Source organism: Phasianus colchicus, chromosome 4 (assembly GCF_987193195.1).
Source record: "Phasianus colchicus chromosome 4, bPhaCol1.hap1.1, whole genome shotgun sequence".
Taxonomy (NCBI): Eukaryota; Metazoa; Chordata; class Aves; order Galliformes; family Phasianidae; genus Phasianus; species Phasianus colchicus.
Window position 1 is genome coordinate 46,233,630 of NC_143439.1, and position 22,125 is coordinate 46,255,754.

At 37.0% G+C, this 22,125-nt stretch overlaps 2 protein-coding genes across 9 annotated transcripts in view; both read left to right on the forward strand.

The window, feature by feature from the left end:
* Positions 1-3,352, forward strand: part of PPAT (phosphoribosyl pyrophosphate amidotransferase) — a 41,464-nt gene extending 38,112 nt beyond the window's left edge. Inside the window, exons 8-11 of the mRNA XM_031588622.2 lie at positions 186-313; positions 584-805; positions 1,565-1,685; positions 3,040-3,352. Coding sequence (XP_031444482.1) covers positions 186-313; positions 584-805; positions 1,565-1,685; positions 3,040-3,215 — 647 coding nt within the window. The 3' untranslated portion in view covers positions 3,216-3,352. The remainder of the gene's footprint in view (positions 1-185; positions 314-583; positions 806-1,564; positions 1,686-3,039) is intronic.
* A 2,387-nt stretch (positions 3,353-5,739) lies between these two features.
* The window catches only part of AASDH (aminoadipate-semialdehyde dehydrogenase), a 37,600-nt gene continuing 21,214 nt past the window's right edge, over positions 5,740-22,125 (forward strand). For 4 of the 8 annotated variants that reach the window (XR_016466163.1, XR_016466162.1, XR_016466161.1 and 1 more), the window contains exons 1-11: positions 5,740-6,052; positions 8,086-8,339; positions 10,363-10,483; positions 11,156-11,496; positions 12,134-12,326; positions 13,563-13,804; positions 16,700-16,806; positions 17,236-17,408; positions 18,365-18,557; positions 19,085-19,203; positions 21,014-21,851. Coding sequence is in view for 5 of the 8 variants with exons in the window: in XM_031588617.2 (XP_031444477.2) it covers positions 8,110-8,339; positions 10,363-10,483; positions 11,156-11,496; positions 12,134-12,326; positions 13,563-13,804; positions 16,700-16,806; positions 17,236-17,408; positions 18,365-18,557; positions 19,085-19,203; positions 21,014-21,851 (2,557 nt within the window). In the remaining 3 variants the exon portion in view is untranslated. Of the gene's footprint in view, positions 6,183-8,085; positions 8,340-10,362; positions 10,484-11,155; positions 11,497-12,133; positions 12,327-13,562; positions 13,805-16,699; positions 16,807-17,235; positions 17,409-18,364; positions 18,558-19,084; positions 19,204-21,013; positions 21,852-22,125 lie in introns of all 8 variants that reach the window. The other 4 variants (XM_031588619.2, XM_031588618.2, XM_031588621.2 and 1 more) reach the window with 4 other exon arrangements.

The window sequence follows — 22,125 nt, forward strand, 5'->3', positions numbered from 1 at the left end:
GTGAATGTTAGAATATGACATTATGGGTGGAAATAAAATATGAGCTCATGTGAATGACTGCTTATTAACTCCAAAATTTTTCTCACTGACTTCTATGCCTGCAACTTACCACAGACATTTGTACAGCAATCTGAGAGGAAATCTGAATTATGCATACCAGGAAAAACACTTATTGCTGTTCTTAGGTCAAATGGTGTATTCAGTCAGGAGGAGATGTGGCCAGCAACTTGCTATTGAAGCACCTGTGGAGGCAGACCTGGTCAGCACTGTTCCAGAGTCTGCAACCCCAGCAGCTCTGGGTTATGCTCAAAAGGTTTGTGTTAATTTGCTTTCTTTTCTGAAGTATATCTACACATACCATTTTTTGGTAGTGGTGCATTTCAGCACAGGCTACTAGAGTGGCCTCACCTTCTGAGTCATCTGCATCACTTGTGTTTTTGTCATTATTCCACTCTATTAAGGTATTTCAAAGATATTTGGTTATTGTGAAATCATACTGAATCCTAAGGTTTCTTTAAAGCACAGTAACTGAGAATAACCAGTTTTATAGATGCTAACTCTGTTTAATGTCTCCTGTTTATAGTGTGGACTGCCATATGTTGAAGTACTCTGTAAAAATCGCTATGTAGGAAGAACTTTTATCCAGCCAAATATGAGGTTACGGCAACTTGGTGTTGCAAAGAAGTTTGGTGTTCTATCTGACAATTTTAAAGGCAAGCGAGTTGTTATCATTGATGATTCAATTGTGAGGGGCAATACTATTTCTCCCATAATAAAACTACTAAGGGAATCAGGAGCTAAAGAGGTAAGTTCATTTTTAGTCTGAACAGTACACATTTAAGTACAATATTGATGGGAGGGTAAAGCACTGGGTTTTGACTTTATTTGTACTATGCATTTTTCCATTATTTAAAAGTGCAAGTGTGCCAAAAAAAAAAAAAAAAAAAAAAAAAAAGGAGGGTGTTGCGTGTTTTTGTCATGGTGGGTTGAAAAGTTTATTTTGTTTCTTTGGCTTTGATTTTTGGGAGATTAAGAGGAGAGGAACGTGTCTCCATTTATAAAGTGCTAACTGACAACTAGAATAGAAAACAGATTAGGTAAGATGAGGAAAAAAAGTATTGGTGTGATGTTAACTGCCACATGCATTAAATACATTCACATACTGCAGTAGAGAGGCATGTGCTTTAAGTCATCACAACACATTTTTTTAATTGATTCAAATTTTTTAACTGAAACAGTAAGCAAGTTTTTCAGCGAAGCAGAAGTGTTTCATATGATGTTTGACTTTGTAAACTGAAACACCTGCATCAAGGATTGAATGCTATAGAAGTAAAATAAAGACTGAACCTTATGGAACATTATGAAATATTGTCATGATAAATTCTAAAATTATCTTTCTTGTCGTCTTCAAATCTGAAAGTTATCTTACTTTTAACCATTCCATAGTTTTGATCAAATGCTGTGTTCCTTCATTATTAGTTTGCAGAATTTGGACTTTGATATTTTATTATGATCTGCTGAGCTTCACCTCATAGCACTGTTTTGAAATTGTGTTTTTATTCAGGTGCACATTCGTGTGGCTTCACCTCCCATAAGATTTCCATGTTACATGGGAATAAACATTCCAACAAAAGAAGAACTGATTGCCAACAGACCTGAATTTCATGATCTTGCGAACTATATAGGTAAATGTGGGGTTTCTTTGAAAGATGGTTTTCACCTGTAAGGTATTTACTGCCTGCATCAAAATAAAGGCAAGAATGGCAAAACTGACAAAAAATCATAAAAGCTGACACACTAAATACTGGGTGTTCCCTGTGGTTCAAACCAATTTAGTTGCATATTTTATGATTCAGTTAATGAATTATATTTCTTATATTATATATATGACGAATGTAAAGCATTAGAATAATTTATAAGTTACAAATAAAGGCTAATAACACGTTTCCAGTACTTAGAACTCCTTCTGGGAAACACTTCACCACATGGTGTTGCTGTGGGCAAATATCAGAAAGAAAATAAGTGGTGAAAATCTGTTGTGTAGTGAAAAACTAATGTAGTTTCACTTTCTTGACATTCATAAAAATATATCCTGAATTTATAAACACCCACTGATTTTTCTACAAATTTAAGTTCTTGTAATTTGCGTCACTTTGAAAGAAATGACATTTGAAACTAATCCAAGAATTTTAATTAAATGTATTTTAAGATCTCTAGAACAAGTCATGTTTACAGCAGAACAAAGAACCAGTAACTTAATGTTGCTTGTGATGTAGTAAATAATGTGCTCATCATAGAGATAGCAGTAATAGAAATTGTGTGAAGATCTGTGAGTGAGAAAATCTAGTATATGGCTTATTGTGCTGTGAAGTATTTTAAAAATGATTTAAGAATATAGCTGTGGTTAGAAAACTTTAAACTCAGATTTCTTGTATAAATACTGTCTAATCTTAAAATTAATTCCTTTCTCCAAAATCATCATCATGAAGGCATGTTGAAATATTTGAAGTTTGTAGGATCTCATATTTAAGATGCATTCTTTCATAAAATAGTGAGTGTAAATGAAAAAGTGATTATGTGAAAAGGCTGTCAAACTCTTCTACTGCTACAACATTTTCATGAACTGAATACTGATTTTTTTTCAACACGATGTTCTTCTGCTCCTTCAAGTTCCAGAAAGGGTATTATTGGTAAGATGTTTAGTTTGGGAATTGAGTCACATGTTACACCTACTTCCGGAGCTGAAATGCAGAATAACTCTGTGAAACTGTTCAGAGTTTAAACAGTCTTACTACATACCCTGGATTCCATTTCAATTTTTGCAGATCTCAACTCAGAACCTCCTGTCTAGATTTCAGTGATTCTGCTCCCTGTACAAATAATTTGTTATGGTCTGATAATTTTTCATGACTATTGACTTCATGTGAGGTGATCCACCTTGTATTGTAATCAATACAATAGTGCACTCACACTGTGTAAGAGCATTGCATTTGGAACAAAATTGCAGCTTTTAACTGATGAATTCTTTATTTCCTCTAGGGGCCGACAGTGTTGTTTATCTTTCTGTGGAAGGGCTTGTATCGTCTGTGCAAGAAAGCATCAAAGCAAGAAAAGAGAATGAGAACAGTCTTAAAACCCAGAAATCACGTGTTGGAAAGATTGGTCACTGCACAGCATGTCTCACTGGAGAGTATCCTGTAGAGCTAGAGTGGTGAATTTTTAGTGGATGGACATTGGTTCATCCATTGATGAATGTACCTGTTTCAAAGATGCCTTCTTGCTAGTAGCCTTCTTACATTTAGGTAATATGTAAAGCTTACCAGAGCTAACTGATTACTGTTACTAACTACATCTTTATGGTAATGGCTTAGATAAAGTCTGTGCTGACAAAAACTATCTAAGCAAATTAAAATATAAAATCATATAGTTTTGAAGCACAGTTGTGCTTTCTATTTTCTCATAAAATATTGTAAAAACCAAAGTGTTTGTAATTATTTACCAGTCCTAAAGCTTTTTGTTTCAGTCTTGCCCTGAATGTGAGATATCTGTGTCAGATTTATTACAAAGTTGAAGTACAAATTATAAATCATACGGTGTAATTTCAAATTATCAAAATCATTACAAGGAATGTGAAGTTTGCTTCTCTATTTTGGAAAAAATCTGAAGAGTCAAATTGCTTCCTCGACAGTTTTTGCTTAGATTTAAAAAAAATATATCTTACTAAATAGCCATTTATATCTATAGCTAAATAGCATATAAGCTAAATAGCCATTATAAATCAAGCCCTTTCTAAGTATCCAGATTCCATGAACATGATGTCTGGTACATGATTTTAAGAATGAACACTCAGGGAGATGCTAAGCCAAAAGCTTTCTGTGTTTGTAACTTCAAAATTCTTTTCTGAAGTCCAACGCAAATCTTCAGGTGTTTTCCAATGGCCCTTCCAAGGATGTGGAAGGAGAAAAACAGTTGGCACTGCCATTTTTTATTTTTTGTTTCACATCTTGTTTTCTCCAGGACAAGTCCTGACAATTTCTGCAGTGTGAGCTATTACTCAGTGTGCTCTTTCTATGTTAAGTGTCCAAACTTCACTCAAAAATAGTTTCTTAACAGTAAGCGTGGTATAACAGCTGAAGATTGTGTTGTCTTGGCCAGACTCTTTATTTTTACACATTACTGCTGTTAAAATAAATGTAATGTTTTAAAAGAAAGAGTTTTGAAGAACCATTAGTATTGAACTTTTTAATTGTATTAGCATTATATTTTTTAATTGGTCACAGTTAGTTACTTGTATACATAAAGATCACCTCAAAATGAACCACTAGCTGAAACAGAAAAGCACCTTTTGAAACTACTGCAAATGAATGCACAGTTGTAAAAAATATTTTGTATACCTGTGTTTTTTCACAAAGTACCAGCAACTTAATTTTAGATTATCTATTTAATATTGTGTATTTTGGCCTTACAATTGCATGTGACACCACTACAAAAACAGAGAAAAATAAAAATTTAAGAGCTTTTTTCTTCCCCATCTTGCACATAGTTGAGAATTACAGCACTGGTCATTATATTAACAATTGAGCTTACTTAGGTGGAATTTGTAGCAATTGTGCCTGATACATGATCACAAAAGTCTGAATTCAAGAAAGGATGTAAATACTTTCACAAGACTGAGCCTTGTGGAGGGTCTCTGTGGAGTCAGAACCTACTTGCAGTCAAGCTAATGGGAAAATCTACTTTATCTTGAGAAATTGCACTCTGTGGAAGTCCAGATCTGCTTATTGGGAGAGGTAGATGGAACTCTTCTATTTAGCAAGTGTTTTTGTTTTTTAACAGTCCCATCACGTGGACAGCAAAATGAGCAAAAAAGGAACTGGATGCAATCTCTCTGACCTCCGCTCTTCCATACTAGAAGGGAGAAGTGTGAGAAAACTGAGAAACTTTTTTTTTTTTTTTTTTTTTTCCCCCTTCTTCTTTCCTGCCTTCAAAAAAGCAAACATTTTTGAAAGGATAAATCAAGCTCTTGTATTAGATGCATGTGAGGAGATGAAACCAGTTGCACAGTTTAATAAAATTGCAAGCAGAATTCAATCCTTTTGAAGTTATCTCGTAGAACAGATTGAAACTTATGCAAATAATTTTTAACAAAAGTGTTATTTGTACGTGTGGGAAGAACTGTTTAAATGTGATTTGAGCATCAGGTGGCATAAATCTGATTTCAGTGAGAGTCATAATCCCATTTTTTTCAATGAAACGCACATTACAGAAGGGCTGCCATCGTATGCCCCATAACTTTTAGTTATGCTGCATGCCTCATTTTAAAGATGTATGTTTTAAACGTAAAGAATGCTTTTTGAGCGCCACTTTATTCACGGAGCAGTGAGGAGGCTACTGGGCTTCTCGTGTATCACACACAGCAGGATGCACACGTGCTGTCAACACTTCGAAGGGAAGAATTCCTCTGCTTCTAGGCACCGCTACCACGTGCAACATTAAAAATGGTCAACTGTTTTCTTGGAATGTCTCTACACTGTTTTTGCTGGCAGCATGCCTCGGAGATATCTTTAATAAAACCACCCTGAAACAGCCCTCGGGCGTGGGATAAATCCATTCGGGTCCTACGTTAAATCCCTTCCTCGCGGCAGCGTTTCAGCCCAAGAGCCGAGCGCTGCCCAAGGCCGCAGGACCCCTACGGCACTCCGTACCGTCTTCCTGGGTGAAGGGAGTGAGTGGCCCGTGCGCGGCGAGGCAGGACCTTGCCCTTCGCTCCGGGGACCTTGCGTTTGTTTTCTCCCCTCTGGCTGGCATGGCTATAGCACTCCCTCTCGTCTTCTCCCCGCGGCTAAAATCGCATCACCCACACCCGCCATTGAGATCCGGGCGCCGCTTGTTGATGCATCAATAGCGCGACAGGTGTTGACCAATGAACGTACGCGTTACTAGAGAGCGGGCCAGGGGTAAAAGAGATTCCACCAATCGGGAGCGCTGTTCTTTGGTTGCTGGGAGATGGTGAACGGATGGCGCTGGGTGTTGCTGGAGGGCCCCGGCAGAGGTGGGTCTCGTGGTATCCGAGCCGCGCTGACGGTGCCCGTGGTCGCGGCGCGGCCGAGTGCCCCGGGACGGGCCGTGCGGGGCTGTGCCTGCGGCGTCTGGAGACGGGGAGGGCTTGGAGCGTGGCGGGGGTGAGCGCGGAGCTTTTCTGCCTCGCGTCTCGGGTGCTGGAGCGGTGCGGGCGGTCAGGAGGGCCTCGCGGCGCGGGGAGCGGTACTGACAAAACCTCCCCGTCATCGGCGCGGTGGATTTTCCACTTGCAAAGAAATTAAGGTTATCTCGCAGTACTACTAAAGAGAAAGCCATCAGTTGATCCGTGTTACCGAAATTCTTAATTTGGTTGCGTCCAGCTTCAAAAACAGAAGCGTAGCGATGAGCACTCTCTCTAGTCAGTCACTACGGCTCACTACGGGCATTTCCAGCCCGCTGCCGCCCCCCGCGCCGCGCCGCCGTGGCAGCCATTGCGCTGTTAACGCAGTGTGGGCTGAAACCTCCTTACGGGGTAGCTGAAGCTGCTGCCTGTGAGCGTGTGCAGTTTGATACACGTTGGCTAAACGCAGACCTGTGAATAGCGAAAAACGTGCCGCTACGCTTTCCATTCTGATAAAGGAATTTGAGAATGGGTTTCAAGAGTGCCGAAATTTTTATTTATTTATTTGTTTGTTTGTTTTTGTGGCTTCATTTTCAGTTTATATAAGTGCGTTTTCAAATAAAACATGTAGACTTGTAGAAAAAAATCTGACCATGTCTTTTTACCAGACTTCTGTAAGCCCTCTCTTACCAGGGAAAAAGCATCCCTTGCTTCAAGTTGTACCTTATCTGTGTCGTTGTTCTTTGGCACTATGTATGTTTGTGAACAACTGTTCTCAAAGGTGAAGCACAGGAAGGGTAAAATTTCATCAAAAATCTCTGATGAGCACCTTGAGAGCTCACTGAGAATTGTTAGCACTGCCATTGAACCTGCCTGATGCACTACCTTCACAAAAACAAGATCCCATTATCCCGCTGTTCTTATGGTTTAGTTGCCTTCTTCTTTTGTTTGTTTTAATAAAAAATAATAAAGATTAAGATGAGTTTTGTTACTTACATATTTTTAACTATGTTATATGAAGGCTGCTCAGAAAGTAACGCCTCCTATTTTATGATGATGTCTCACAATGTCACAGTCAGACATTGGTGGTATGGCAGTAGAGGCTGAACCTTCCCTCTGCTATCCTGTTCCATTTTGTTGCCTTGTGGCAGTTGGTGGCAGAGGGGCAGTCTGACAAAATGACATCTGACATGGAAGTGCAGAGGAAGAAAAGGGTTAGAATTAAATTTCTCCATACAGAAAAAACAACACCCATTGACACTTGGTGAATGTTGATGGAGACCAGACAGTCAATATGAGTACAGTGGGGCAGTGGGTGGTGTGTTTCAGCAGTGGCGATAGTGACAGTGGTCATCACCTCTGCTGGCACAGATTTTGATGAGTGTGGCATGCAGACTCTTATTCATTGCTGGAAAGATGCATAGCTCATGGTGACTCTAGATAGAATCATAGAATGGCTTTGGTTGGAAAGAATCTCAAAGATTGTCTAGTTCCAACCCTCCTGCTGCAGACAGGGTGATTGTTGTAAAAAAACGATGTTTTGTAGTTGAAAATTTGCTCTGTTAATAAACGTTATCATGCTCTTTGTATCGGTTGTAGTTTGGAAATAAATAGGAGGCATTACTTTCCAGGCAACCTATGTATAGTGGCCCAGGACAATCCCACTTCACTCAGTGCAGCTCAGGCAAGCCAAAAGGTTGGACACCCATAAATTAGCAAGTTACTCCTAGCCCTTAGCATGGGAGCTGTTGTAAATGATAAAAGTATGAGGTTTTGCATTCCAGTGGTGTGAGGCATTGTGATAAAGGATTGTGCTTTCTGTTCAGGGGTTGTTTTTTGAATTATTTTTTTTTCCTGCTTGGCAGTGTTTTGTGTACTTAAGTGATTTTATTAAAATATTATAAATCGGGAGATGACAATGCACTCTATGTTAATCTTTCAAGGGGAACTGAAGAAGTGCAGCAGAGATGACTCTCCATGATATGGTGGCTCAGGCAGCGAGCCTGCACTCAGGTAGAAAAGCTGTTTGGTTTGATGAATGCAATGATGGACCTCCAACTTTCTACACGTATGCAACAGTGATTAAACATGCCATGGAATTAACAGCTTTCCTTCAGAAGTACTGTGATCCTCAAGGAAGGTGTGAAATAGGCCTTTACTGCTGTCCTGGAATAAACTTACCATCTTGGATCTTAGGGTAATGGTTTGAATACCTGCGTTCTGTGTTGTATTTTTAGTGGTCATCTCCATTAAAGCAAACTTCAATGTTTTTTTATATCAACAAAATGCTGTAATACTATTGTAATACCACTGGCATTAACTGCTAGTTGTCTTTGGTACTGCTGAAATGCTACAGTTGTTGTTTGTGGGTTTTTTTGCCTTTATTGCATTCCTTAACAGTCTAGAGGCACCGGAGTCTCAGATTCTTATGAAAAGATTGTGGTATTACAAGTCAGTCTTTGAAAAGTCAGTGCCAGAGGTTTTTTAATCTTAAGTTCATTGATCTAAAATGTAACTTTTTTTTTAATGTGTGGTTAAGTATGTTTATAGACATATGAACAATTATTAATGACCAGTATCTTTATTCTTGTTTTAAAATGGAGTTGATTTAACAGAATAAATATCCAGTGCAAAACAAATATGCGGTTTTGTAAGGTATTCCTCTTGTCTTGCTAGCAAAATATATGAAAAGAAATCTCATGCTTCAAGCTAAATGAGTTTACGGATGCAGTTCCATTACAGGAAGGTTGTAGGAGAAAGTAATTAGCAATGCAGCACTAAAGAAACATTGATTATTTAATGGGAAGGAAATGGAAATGTTTGTGATCTCAATTCAGCAATTTTTAAATCTGAGTGTTGCTAATGAATAATAATAGTTGTATCCTTGTACCTGTTACACTTACAATGTAGTACAGTACCTCATCACCACGAGCACATTTTCTTCAGCGGATGAAGCAGCATCCATGCTTCTCTTAGTTCTGTGTCTGTATTTTCCTGCTGTCACACTGCACCTGAAATGTGCAAAAAGAAAGAGCATGCATCACAGCTGACTACTGAGATCTCAGTGAAAGGAGTGCTGTAATAATAAACCTTCCAGGTGTGCTGACGAACTGCTTCACTACTAAGGGAAACCCTTCTTTCCCAGTGCGGCAGCAGAACTTCCCAGAGAAGTTGTACAGGCTCCATCCACTGAGACTTTCAGGGTCTGACTGGAGCAAGTCCTGCACAGCATGGCCTGCTCTCACAGCTGGCCCAGCTTGAGGTTGCCTCAGGTCCCGTCCTTCCTTCCTTACCCTCTGTCCCAGTGCTCTGAGCAGCCGCACAGATATCTTTTGTAATGTGACTGGAAACTGACGAGGCACTTTGCTTTATCGATTCATTTATTTAGAGCTCTAATTGCTGAGTAATTAACTGCTGTATATAGTGCAGGGCAGGCCTAAGTGCTTATTGATTCCAGACACTATTCAAGTATGCAGAAGGCTGCAGTTTCCAAGCCTTCGTTCAGTATCTTGTCATCATTACAATGATGATTCATTTGCACGAGAAAATATACCTAATTGGACATGGGAACCAGCCTTAGAGGAAATGCTACAATTTATGGTAGGTGTTCCTGTTTTAGTTACCGTTTTGTTTTGTAGAGTAATAAATTCAAATGCTTGTCTTTATCAAAGTGAGCCACTAGAGGGAGTGATTGCAGTATACAACTGTTGGGGAAAAAAGGGACAAGTGAATAATAGCAGAATGGTGCTCAGTGTTCCTCTGTTCATTAGGACAAAAGTTCTGGTAAACACTCAGAATTTTCTCACGCCAGACTGTTTAGTGAGAATAGAAATTGTACTCAGTGTGCTGTTGTACACACATAAATGAATGTTTGTATTTCTGTTCACAGTCAATAGCAAAAGCTTTGAAATTGTGGTGCTGTTGATGTCATTGCTACCTCTGTCACCACCGACCTGCTTGGCAAAAAGAATTTTGAATGTTTTTTGTCTAGCTCTAATCTTTTTCCTCACTGTAAAATGCGAAAAGGCAATACTGATTTACTTCATATTGTAATATTGTATTTCTAAAAAATATTTGAAAGTCATGTTATAACTACATTTTCTGACTCTGGAAACTATTTGCAGGGGAAAAAAAAATCTGAGTGAAATGTAAGTGGATTTTTCTTAGTTTTATTATTATTTTTTGATTTATTTACAACCTTTTACATTTTGTCTTGTTAGAATCCTTCAGGTTCCAGCTGCTTACTGTCCTATTGATCCGGATGCCCCACCACTATTGTCTACTTACTTCATGAGGAAAAGCAATCTTCAATATATTCTTGTTGAAAATGACAAAATAAAAGTGAGTGTTCAGACTTCCAGTGAAAGCATTGGAGCACAGTTTAGAAATGTGTAGCTATTCAGATTGTACTATGTTCATATAAGCTTTGTTGAGCTTGTTTAATTCCTTTATGACAAAAGTCCTTAAGTCAGAACATCTTCAAGATTAGAAGCAGAAAGTATTCTTCCTTCCTTCATTCAAAAAAAATTACCTGTTTGTTTTTACTGTACTGTCCAGGTAAACTTGTTAGGCAGTGACTTTCAAAGACTTCTCCACTCTTGTTTCTCCATATGTCAAGATTAGGAGTTAGAAATCTTCACAACAGTTGAAAACAATTGCTGCATGTAATGGTTTAGTTTCCTTTTCTTCATCTTTTCTCAAATCCAGTACCCTGATGTATTGCTAAGGGAATAGACAGGACTGGACCATACAGTTGTAATGTGGGGTGCTTTATCTTCTCTGAAATTCTTTTGTATGTTTTCACTTTTCATTATTTGCTCAGATAATTGATTTCTCATTTATGAATTCTGTGTTCATTTAATATGTAAGTATATATGAGCTTAAAACTGCTTGGTGTATGTTCTCCAAAAGTAGAGAGACAGATTTGTGAAAAATGTTTCATATTTTATTACAACAGTAGAGCAACAGTGCAGTCTGAGTTCTGCTGTTTAAACTGTTCATTTTCTTTTACAGCAATTCCAGACGTCCCATGTCGGTTGGTTGTCCCACAGTTCTTCCACAATAGAACATATTGGTTTAACTCTCTTCCAAATGCGTTGGAGCAGTACTGATGTTAATTTGCAAGCAGACAATGTGAAAAGTAAATCTGAAGCTTTCAAAGTTATGGGTAACTCACAGCTAGGAAATACTGTCTGCCCAGAGCATCTCAAAATAGAAACATCAGGAGGAGGACACAAGGATGTTGGCCAGAAATGCTCTTTAGCGTACATCTTGCATACATCAGGAACTACGGGGACCCCCAAAATAGTCAGAGTGCCTCATACATGTATAGTGCCAAATATTCAGCATCTTAAGTAAGTGTGGTTTCTATGTTTTCCTTTAAATGTTTCTACAAATTTGATATTCGGGGTCTCTTTTAAACACTAAAGAGAGGTGTGCATTTTTTCCTGACACTGCTTCATTTCCTTCTTTCCTCACTTTTCTGATTTCTTTGTGTTTGTTTCTGTTGCATCAAAATAGTATCATAAGACCTTGTTTCTTATAATGCTTTGTTTAATATTTAAATGGTGCTTTACCTGAATTTTTGAAGGGTGTAATTCAAATCATATTATACTGTTGTTTTAAGTATTTTACTGCTGATCTGCTGCTTAAAAGTAGTAGATAACAGTATTAATTATTCACAAGTTAAGTTAAATTTAATGTGTTTTATGGCTTTTAAAGCCTAATTCAATTGTAGGCTATTTGTATATATTTGTAAAGAGGCTTTGTTAGTTTAATCAGTAGTTCATGTCTTGATACAGGACCTTTTGCTTAAATTGTCTGGTCTGCATATTAAGGCAGAATATGCTTAAATATTTACTGTAGTTTGTAATCCCTTAGTATTGCTAAAGTGAGGCATCTATTTCATTTCACTCTGCTCTTCTAGTTTGGAGTTGATTTTTTTTTCATCAGGGTGCATCATATTTGTAATTCCTGACTTTCTGTTTTTAGATCAATTTTTGAGATCACCCAGGATGATGTGCTGTTCTTGGCTTCTCCTCTAACGTTTGACCCATCTGTGGTCGAATTGTTTGTTGCTCTGACAAGTGGAGCCTCTATTCTTATAGTACCAAATGCTGTTAAAATGATGCCTGTGGAGCTGTCTACTGTCCTGTTTAGCCATCACCATGTGACAGTGTTGCAGGTAAGTAACACCTGAGTGACTGCTGTGTCTCACTTCTCACTTTTGCTAATATGCATTACTTGTTTCATCAGTCTTAACAATAATGAGTCTTAACAATAATCAGTCTTACCAATAATTCCTAAAGAAGCAGACTGTGCTATCCTATTTGCAGTAAAATGTTAACTGTTCAGAAAATTACCTTCTGATCAAAGCCTCAAACATCTTGCAACATAAAGCAATGAACTGAAGATAAAACCAGCATTCATCTTAAGAATCCATTAGTTCTTAAGAATAATTAAATTACGGAGTAGCCTGTGAAAAACATCTACATTTATTTAGCATCTTATAATGGGTTTCCTCTTTGAGCCTCACGTTTTAATAGCAGTATCTATACTAAAAATACAACAATTAAAACAATGCTATCTATTGGTTGTTAAAACATTCGTTGTTTTTAAAATACTGAGAGAAGAAGAATCACTGATTCCCCAGCAACACTTCTTGTTTTCAAGCCACCTGCTTATATGAGGTGTTATTTGCCCCTTCTCTCTTGGAATAGGTCTTGTCCTATGTGATCACAGTTGTAAAAACTTTAAAGTTAATTTTTGGAAAATTTACCTGAGTGTATGAGTATTCAACTTGGCCAAATAAGCCCAGTGTAAAAAGGTATTTCATAAAAATATTAATTGATAACAGAAGATTAAATCAGGGTTTAGGGGGAAGAGTGGCTAAAACAGATCTCGCTTGTAACTGGCTTTGGACAAAATTAGTGTAGTTTAATTAATCTATTAATTCTGATAAATCAACCCCCAAAGTCTTGCTTTGTCATTAACGTAATTCTGAAATACTTGTAGACAGGTTTCCTTTTTAAAGAATGGTGATAGTTGAGATTGTAGGCTTTAAATACACAGTTAATGAATAATTTGCCAAGGATGCCACAGCAGAAATAAAAAGGTGAATATGCTGTGACCTTATTCCCTGCTTTTGTTTTGATTTATTAAATTGCTATAAATCTTGATGGTGTCCATTTCCCTCTACAGAAGAACATAGGGGCTGATGGCATTCATTAAAAACTTCACGCAATCTCACAAAACACCAGCATGATCTAAACTGGCATCTGATGGTTGATGCTGTCTGTGGTTAGGTAGATCTGCAGCATAGGTAAGATAGTAGATATGATAAAGCTAGAGAAAGAGTACACACATACTGAAATAATGTACAGTGTTTTCTCTTTTTTGTTTTTGAATATGTGTCATCTAGGCAACACCAACACTTCTCAGAAGATTTGGAACTCACATTATTAAATCAACAGTATTGTCTGCAAACACTTCACTCCGAGTCTTAGCCCTTGGTGGTGAGGCATTTCCCATACTGAATCTCTGGAAGAGTTGGAAGCACAGGGAGAACAAAACAAGTATTTTTAATCTGTATGGTATAACTGAGGTTTCAAGCTGGGCCACTTGCTACAGGATTCCTGAAGAGGTTTTTAGGACTGATTTTAGGTAGGAAATTTCAGTTTTCATGGCTTGGTGTGTAAATGATGAAAATCAACAGAATAGAACCTGTCCAGGGCTACAGAGTCCTCACAGGTGTTTATGTTGGTGAAAGTTACATTTAAGTACTTGTATTTCAATCAATCCACTGATTTCTTGCTCTAACACAGCCCCTTCAGGAAGAAGTTGTTGTTGGGTGATTCTTGAACCATAAAACTTCAGTCTGAGAACCTTCATACTTGTAACACTGTTTTTTTTGCACAATATTTCATGGTGATCTCTGTTCCAGTCATCTGTATGTAGAGCTCTTCCTCTTTCCAGCCTGTGTTCCCATGTGCTGAGCGTGAACAAGCTTAGGTTGGGGTGTGCTCCTTCTGGTATTGGCTAGCCATAACTTCAGGTAGTACTACTCTTGCTCGTCAGGAAGCTTTTCCAGTGAGATCTTGCATGTTCAAATAGAGGAAGCTTAGCAGAACTATTAGTGGGAGTTTTAAAAAATAAAAATAAAAAAAATGAAGCTCTTAGAGTTAATCATAGGCTTGGAATGAAGTTATGCTTGTAGCTTAGGTCTGTCAAGTTCAAAATGTTACTTCTGAGATTTACTTATTTGAAGCAAAAATAAGCAAAGGAGGACTTTGAAATCAGGCTCTCTTCAGTGGAGCCCAATGAAAGGAAAAGGGTCAACAGGCACAAACGGGAACACAGGAAGTTCCATACAAACAGAAGGAAAAACTTTACTTTGAATATGACAGAGCACTGGAACAGGCTGCCCAGAGATGTTGTGGAGACTCCTCTGGAGACATTCAAGACCTGTGTAGACACTCTCCTGTGTGATTACTGTAAGGAATTGCTAAAGCAGAGGGTTGGACTTGATGTCATCTCCAAAGGTTCTTTCCAAACCCTACAATTCTGTGATTCTAAGTGTGTTTCTCAGGGATACAGGGCTTTTACCTATGTTTTTTTAAAACTCCACAAATGAAGAGATAGAGAGTAGTTACTGATTTTTATTTTTTCTGACATTGGATAATGTACTGCAGCAAATGATCCCGCTGATGTTACTTGGCAAGTACCAAGTACTGAAATTGTACAAAGTGAGACATAAGATCTCACGGTCATTTTACGTGGACTTTGAGAAGTAATTTCTTTTCATCATTTAGCACTCTGCCGTCTTCACTCTACTAAAGACTTTGTTCATTGTATTTCGTAAAGAGAGTTGAATGAGTGTTGAGGCCAGTTAGCTCAGTGTTTCATTTGCTTCCTGAAATGTGTAATTATTCCTTGGCATGACAGCTATACACGTGATTTGAGGTAGGCATGTCTGAAACATCCCATTTTATAGGACGAGTGATGTGATATTTTAACCAGGTACTTTAACTGTTGAAGACTGAAAATGGTAGATAGCCAGAAACTGTTCTCAAATTTTCAGAACTCCTTATAAATAAGCAAGGAGTTTTCTGTGGAAGAAATGTAACATGTGCTGTTATTAAATATATGCTATACAGAAAATGTGAGGTCTTCTGCAGCACTGATAGTTTCTGATTCTAGTATTATGTTCTGATTTCTTTGAGTTCAAATGTTACTTTCTCCTCTCTGAAGCTGTTTTTTTTTTTTTTTTTTTTTACTTGTCTGCACTGCAGAGATAATGTCTTGTTTTTCTGTTCAAACTAAGGTAGAATTGGAACATTTGAAAACTCCTGTAGTCTGTGATTTTTATCTCCCACTTTTCACATCACAGCCTGCTCCCTCTAAGGTATAGGCAAGTAAGCAGTCAAAAACCAAAACGAGGACACATGGTTTTAAGTCTTCTTTACTTCTTAGTAACAGTAGGACAATTGGAGCATGGTGCATTGTTATTTTTGCTATCTGTATGATGAAAACTGGTGCAATTTCTAAAGAACACTAGAAAATCAAAAGATAAGCAGAAAAGTTAGCACATTATTAGTCTGCCCTGCTCTGCACCACTGCCCTTTTTTCTATATATTTAGCAAAATTAAATCTCTAATCCCAAGACTCTTAATAATAATGTTCAAGTGAGGTGCTGTTTGTCTTCTGTTTTTCCTCTTTTATAAAAATTTAGAAATCTTGTTCTTATTTGTTGTAGATTTAAAAAAAAAAAAAATTCTCATCTAGTATTGCATTTCTGGCAGGACTTTCCTGTGGTGTGGGGTAAACATACTGAATATCAGGGATTCTTTCTCAAGCTTCTCACTTGGCAAAAATAAAAAATTTGGCTGTATTTAGCTCAACGTGGGATAAAGAATTCACTGACAGCAGAGAAGGAGAGGTTTCAACTGCCTAAATAACAGGGTTTGAGCTAGAGCTGTTAGGTTGATGTAAGAGACTTTATGATCAAAGTTGATCTAGAACCCATGCCTAACTTCATGTATTTGCAAAGTTGTTTGAAATTAGTTTTTCTTAAATTTTGCTTTACTGAAAAAAATCTGTTATGCTGTCTATTCAGCTGTACTCACTGATACAATATCAGTAATCACAAAGAATTAAAGCTCAAACTATAATGGGGAAAGAATGAATTAAAAAGTTATCACGTGTGTTTAAAATAGTTTTGCTTGATGGAGATTTAACCTCAGAGGCTTAAAAACTGGGTACTCATGGGATTTTTGGATCCATTCAAGCCTTATTTTCTATCATTCTTTGGAATGGCTTTTGTGGGGTTTTTGTTTGGTGTGGGGTTTTTTTGTATGTGAACATAAAACCAATGTGTGTTGACAAGTTCATTTTGAACAAATAGAGAGTTTTTGAGAGTATTTGTAGAAAGAAGACTCAGCTGGCTACTTTCACTCTAATGCTTTCCTTTTAGAAGATTATATATGAAATCATTCTTTTGTTCAATCATTTGTGTTCAGAAAGGAAAGATTTGTACTGTTTCTCTCTATTATACTTTAGAACTGATTTCCCCATCCCTTTGGGATCACCGCTCCTTGGAACAACGGTTGAGATCAGAGATGCCAATGGTTCTGCAGTTCTAGAAGGCGAGGGACAAATATTTATAGGTTACTTTATATTTTTTTATTCTTCTAAGATATTTTTCCTAGTTGAGTTTTAATAATGTGTTGGTTTTTCTTGATTGTTTGTTTTTTCTTGGTGCCTGCCTCTACTAAACAGATTAGAGTAACACTGTAAATTCCCATTGGGCTGGGAATCTTCTGATGGTATTTTAGGTTGTTGGAATGATGAACAGGAAATGATCACCATTTTAGCTGCAGACAGGTTTCATTGTACTGATTTTCTTTTTTTCCTGCTTGCATTTTGAGTCAGCTGAAGTAGTTTATATGTATTAATTGAATTGACTCTATTGCCTAATTTGTACATTGTAGAAGTATAGACATTGATAATAAACTTCTGATAAAATACTTAGTATTTCATTAATTACTTCATTTACAGATAGACATCTAATAATGACCACAATCTTTTCTTTGTAGGTGGTGAAGAACGAATCTGCTTTCTTGACGATGAGATAATTGTACCACAGGGCACAATGAGAGAAACAGGGGATTTTGTAAAAGTGCAGAATGCAAAGATATTCTTTTTGGGTCGGAAAGACAATCAGATTAAACGTCATGGCAAACGTTTTAATATTGAATGTTTGCAGCAGGTAACATAGCATCTTATGAACAGAGTATGCCAGTATGAAAGAGCAGGGATAATGTACAAATAGTTATAATCAAAAATCAGTACGTTTTCATTTTCAGAAGAGCTTTTGGAGTCTTAAGGAAGTTTATAGATTGTATTATCAAAACTGTGATCGCTTAATGTAGGTACTTAAAGTCGAAAATTTGGACTCTGAGTTCTTATAAATCTGTCTTATCATGGGCTTTATTCCAATAGAATTGAGATCTCTATATAGATCTGAAAAATACTGCATGCTGTGTTTCCATGCTCATATAGTCATTGTTCCACAGGACTGAATGTCGTATCTCACTGCAGAGCTCCATGAAGGAGTCAGCAGCTCCTCCCACTTTTAGTATACTCAGCATGCATTCAGTTTCTGCATCCAAATCATTTGTTTTGAGGATTAGTTTCTAAATAGGAATAAACTTTAAAATATTTTTTTTTTTATTTTCACTGATTGCTTACAATTTCATTTTTATCTTTTTTTTTTTTTAATCGTATTAAAGCCATTCTTTTTTAAAGTAATGTGTAACTAGATGGGATTTTGACTCACGTGAGACACAGGCAAAAATGTAACCCCTATGTAGCTGTTATCATCTAATAGTATTTTTGTTAAAAATTGATGGTTTAGTATTTATTAAAGTATCTACACTTCAAAAACATGTTCTCTATCTTTATTGACCAGGAAGAAAGTATTTCTTTCAGGCTCTTACTCAGGAAAGTTGTTCAGATAACTGAGAAGTACACTGTAAAGTAGCTCTGCTGGTTTTTCTTCATTCATTCTTTATAGTGTCTGACAACAATCATTTCTGTCTAAGTTAACACAAGTGGAGAGAAATACAAATTTTAAATGGGTAATTTTTTAAAGTAATTTGTGTTTTTTACTCCTTGTGCTCAGATGAACTACATTTCAAAATATATGTATATTTTTAATTACAGGCTGCTGAAGATCTTGGTCAGGTAGAAGCTTGTGCAGTGACCTGGTATCAGCAGGAAAAACTTATCCTATTTGTGGTTCCCAGGGGTGATTTGGAAGAGAGAGAAATTCTTCGTGAACTCCAAAAACGTCTGCCAACTCACGGAATTCCTGATGAGCTTGTACAGATTAAAACTTTGCCCTTAACATCACACGGTAAATGACACTTTAAATACCCTTGCTACTTACTTTAATGATTGTCATTCCATTCTGTTCTTGTTTTTTTTGTGTTCTTGTTTTTTTTTTTTAATTGACCAAAATCCAGTCATGGTTTTTGAACACGTAAATCAGATAACTAACTTCTCTTAGGAAATCATGGCCATATGTTATGTGTGTTTGATAATGTTTCATTCAAGATTCAAAAAGAAGCAGCGAAATAAATTTAGTATTAAAATTGCACATTTTTTTTCCTCTATTGCTACTGTCACAGTTTGCAACAGAACCCTGACTTCACTTGGAGACAGTTGAGGAACTGAAAGTGGGATTATGTGGGAGGCTAGGGTGAATGTTCAAAAACCTTATTGGATTCTGTTGAGTATATTTGATTGACTGGATTAGAAAAAAAGTGCAGTTGAGTATTAATAAGGAAGCCAGTAAAACTAAGATGACTATTTGGGTAAGAGAATTTTGGAAATGTAAATGCAGAAGAGCAATAAAAAAATCACACTTTATTTTCCACAAAGGCAAAGTTGATATATCTGAACTGAACAAGATTTACCACTACCATCTAAACTCCAGAAGGCGTGACAGTAAGCTGAGTGGCGCAGAGGAACTGTGGGAAAGATTGCAGTATTTATGGAAGGTAGTATTTTGAGCTGCCTTTTTATCTTTGCAAGTGCATCATTATACATGTGTCAGGAATTAAACAGTTTAAGAAGTATGACTAATGCAACCAGAACATTCTAGCTGCCTATACATTCAAGTATTACAGCTCCTTCTGTTCAGTTAATACTTAAATATAGTGCTCAGTAATGGTCAGCAGGGAGTAATTTTTGTTTCTGTATCATATAAAACTGCAGAGTATGAAGGTATAAGAAATTAGCAGAGGAAAGCTGTAATCTCTCAGTAGCTTTTTGTATGCTGCTTCACTTACCAAGTAAGGTATCCCTAAGGGAGACAGGGAACTGGGACGTGGAAATTTTGTACAAAATAGCTACTGTGTCAGTAGAGTTTCTAATTGCTAAAAATAACTGTGAATTGGAGAGTCTTTTTTATTTTTTTTAAATAGGTGGCACAGTTGTGTAATTGTCTCTTGAGCTGTTTGGTTGTATTGTTTCTAAATTTCTGCGCTGAAGTCTTGTTTTTCAAACTACCTAAATATAATACCAAACTATAATAATATTTTTTCAAAGGTAGACTCTTAATTTTCACCTGAAAGTGGGATTTGCTCCAGCTAGGACTTGAACAAATAAAGGTAGAAAGAAGTTGGTGAAGTAATTGGCTTTTCTTGTACTGATACTGAGCTGTGTTGGTGGCTATAGAAATTATAACCAATTGGATGGGATGTGCCCTAGACTGAGTTTGAACTGTAGAAAGCAACTTCCAAAACCAGAGGATTTGGGACTCTGTAACCAGACTTAAAGAATAGAGAATGCAATGACAGGAGATTGTATTAATTGTTCCTTATTGTAATAACAGTGCTCAATCCAGAATCCTTCACAAATTGAAAGGGCTTGTAGCTTCAAAAGTAGATAGAGAAGTAAGTTGTTTAAATCATTCAAAAGCAGAAGATACTGCTTTGTATAAATTTTATTAATAAAATGAAGCATTTCAAACAATTTTATCAAAACAATTTGTAGTTTAACCCAGCAGGCAGCCAACCACCACACAGTCATTTGCTCACTCCCACCCAGTGGGATGGCATAGTGAATCAGACAAAAATGTGAGTTGAAATCAAGGCAGTTTTATAGGACAGAAAATGAAGGGAAAATAATAAAAGAATATACAAAATGAGTAAACACAGTGTAGTTGCTCACTGCTTACCAAGTTAAGCCCAGCCAGGCAGTAAGCAGCAGCAGTTCCCCCACAGCAAGCCCCTCCGGTTTTCTTGTTCAGTGTGATGCCACATTGTATGGGGCAGCCATCAGCTGTCTGGTGCTGTCCCCTCCCAGCTCCTGGTGCACCCTCTGTCCACCGCAGCATGAGAATTTGAAACATCCTTTTATCTGTGTAAGTGCTGCTCAGCAACAACTAAAACATCAGTGTGCTGTCAACACTGTTCTCATACTAAATCCAAAACACAGCACCATACTGGCTACTAGGAAGAGAATTAACTATTCTGGCAAAAACCAGGACAGGCATCAATTTCTTAACTGACAGATAGTGTAGATATCATTAATGAACAGTACTGAGATTGAAAAAGGCCAAAAAACACGTCAGAATTTGCCTTCGTTAATTGGAAAAAATTGGAAATAAATTAGCAAAAAATATTGTAGTGTCTTTGTGTTCCTCCTCAGCTCTTCTTATTGGCACAGTTTCAGAGCAAGTTTCCTCAATTCCTGTTAATTTTTAGTGGAATTCTGGATATTGGTTAGGATTTTACTCAAATTTTTGTGTGAGTGTGATACGGTGTGACACTTACGGACTGTTCTCTCTTTTCTTCTTTTTTCTAGTCTGTTCTGGATCTCTTAGATGATTCAAGTGGAATTTCTAAAGATGCAGTATTTTTGTACAGTGGTGGAGACTCTTTAAAAGCACTACAGTTTTACAATGAAATTGAGATGCTAGTAGGCAGAGGTGTGCCTGGGCTCCTTGAAGTTATTCTCAGCTGCTCAATTGAGGAGGTTTATAAGCATATTCTTAAAACTCTGTTTCCAGATGAAGACCATCTAATAAATGATGACAATGTTTTGAAAAGAAAACTAAGTAAAAACAGTGGAGAGGAAATTCACAGAAAATATGCTAAACTGAAATCTGAAGGATATCTTAAGGTTCCTCCAGGATTAATTTCTTTTATAGCACTGAGAAGAGGAAATCATTTTTTTTCTATGGATTTCACCAACTCTTTTATGCAACCCAGTAGTACAATACAGGTGGGAGGGGAATCACTACAACAACCATCCTTTCTGTGTGCCGTGACTCCGAGTATAACAAAAAGCCACATGCAAGGGCATGAAAAGGAGAACAGAACTTTAACAATTACCAACAAAGAAAATAAAACTGACTGCTGCTCTGTGCAGCAAATCTGTGCAGAATGCTATCATGTAACAACAGCAGAGTTGACATTATGCACAAGATGGAAGTCAAATACAAGAAAATGCGTTGATGCATCACCGTTGATTGTAATATCATCTAAAGATGAAGAATCTGCGTCTGTGTTTGTTGGCTCACATTCTCACACAATGCAGGCTATTGATCTAGATACAGGAAAAGTGAAATGGCAGAAGAACCTTGGAGATCGTATTGAATCTTCTGCCTGTGTATCAAAGTGTGGAAATTTCATTGTTGTCGGTATGTCTTTTGTTTTAGCTTTCATCTCAGATTATTTTTTTCGTATTTCTTACCTCTGAATGTTCCCATCTACACTTATCCATAAACTTCCATATCTGCTTCAAAATGAATTTATTGTAAAACAGAATCAGAAGGAATAAGTAATTTAAATGTCATGATACATTATGATAGAGATTGATATATTATGCAGTTGTGATTGATCTTATGCCAGTTCATTAAGGTCTTATTAAGGAGTAAACCATAGGTATAGGTAATTTTCAGTGGTTGATTGAGG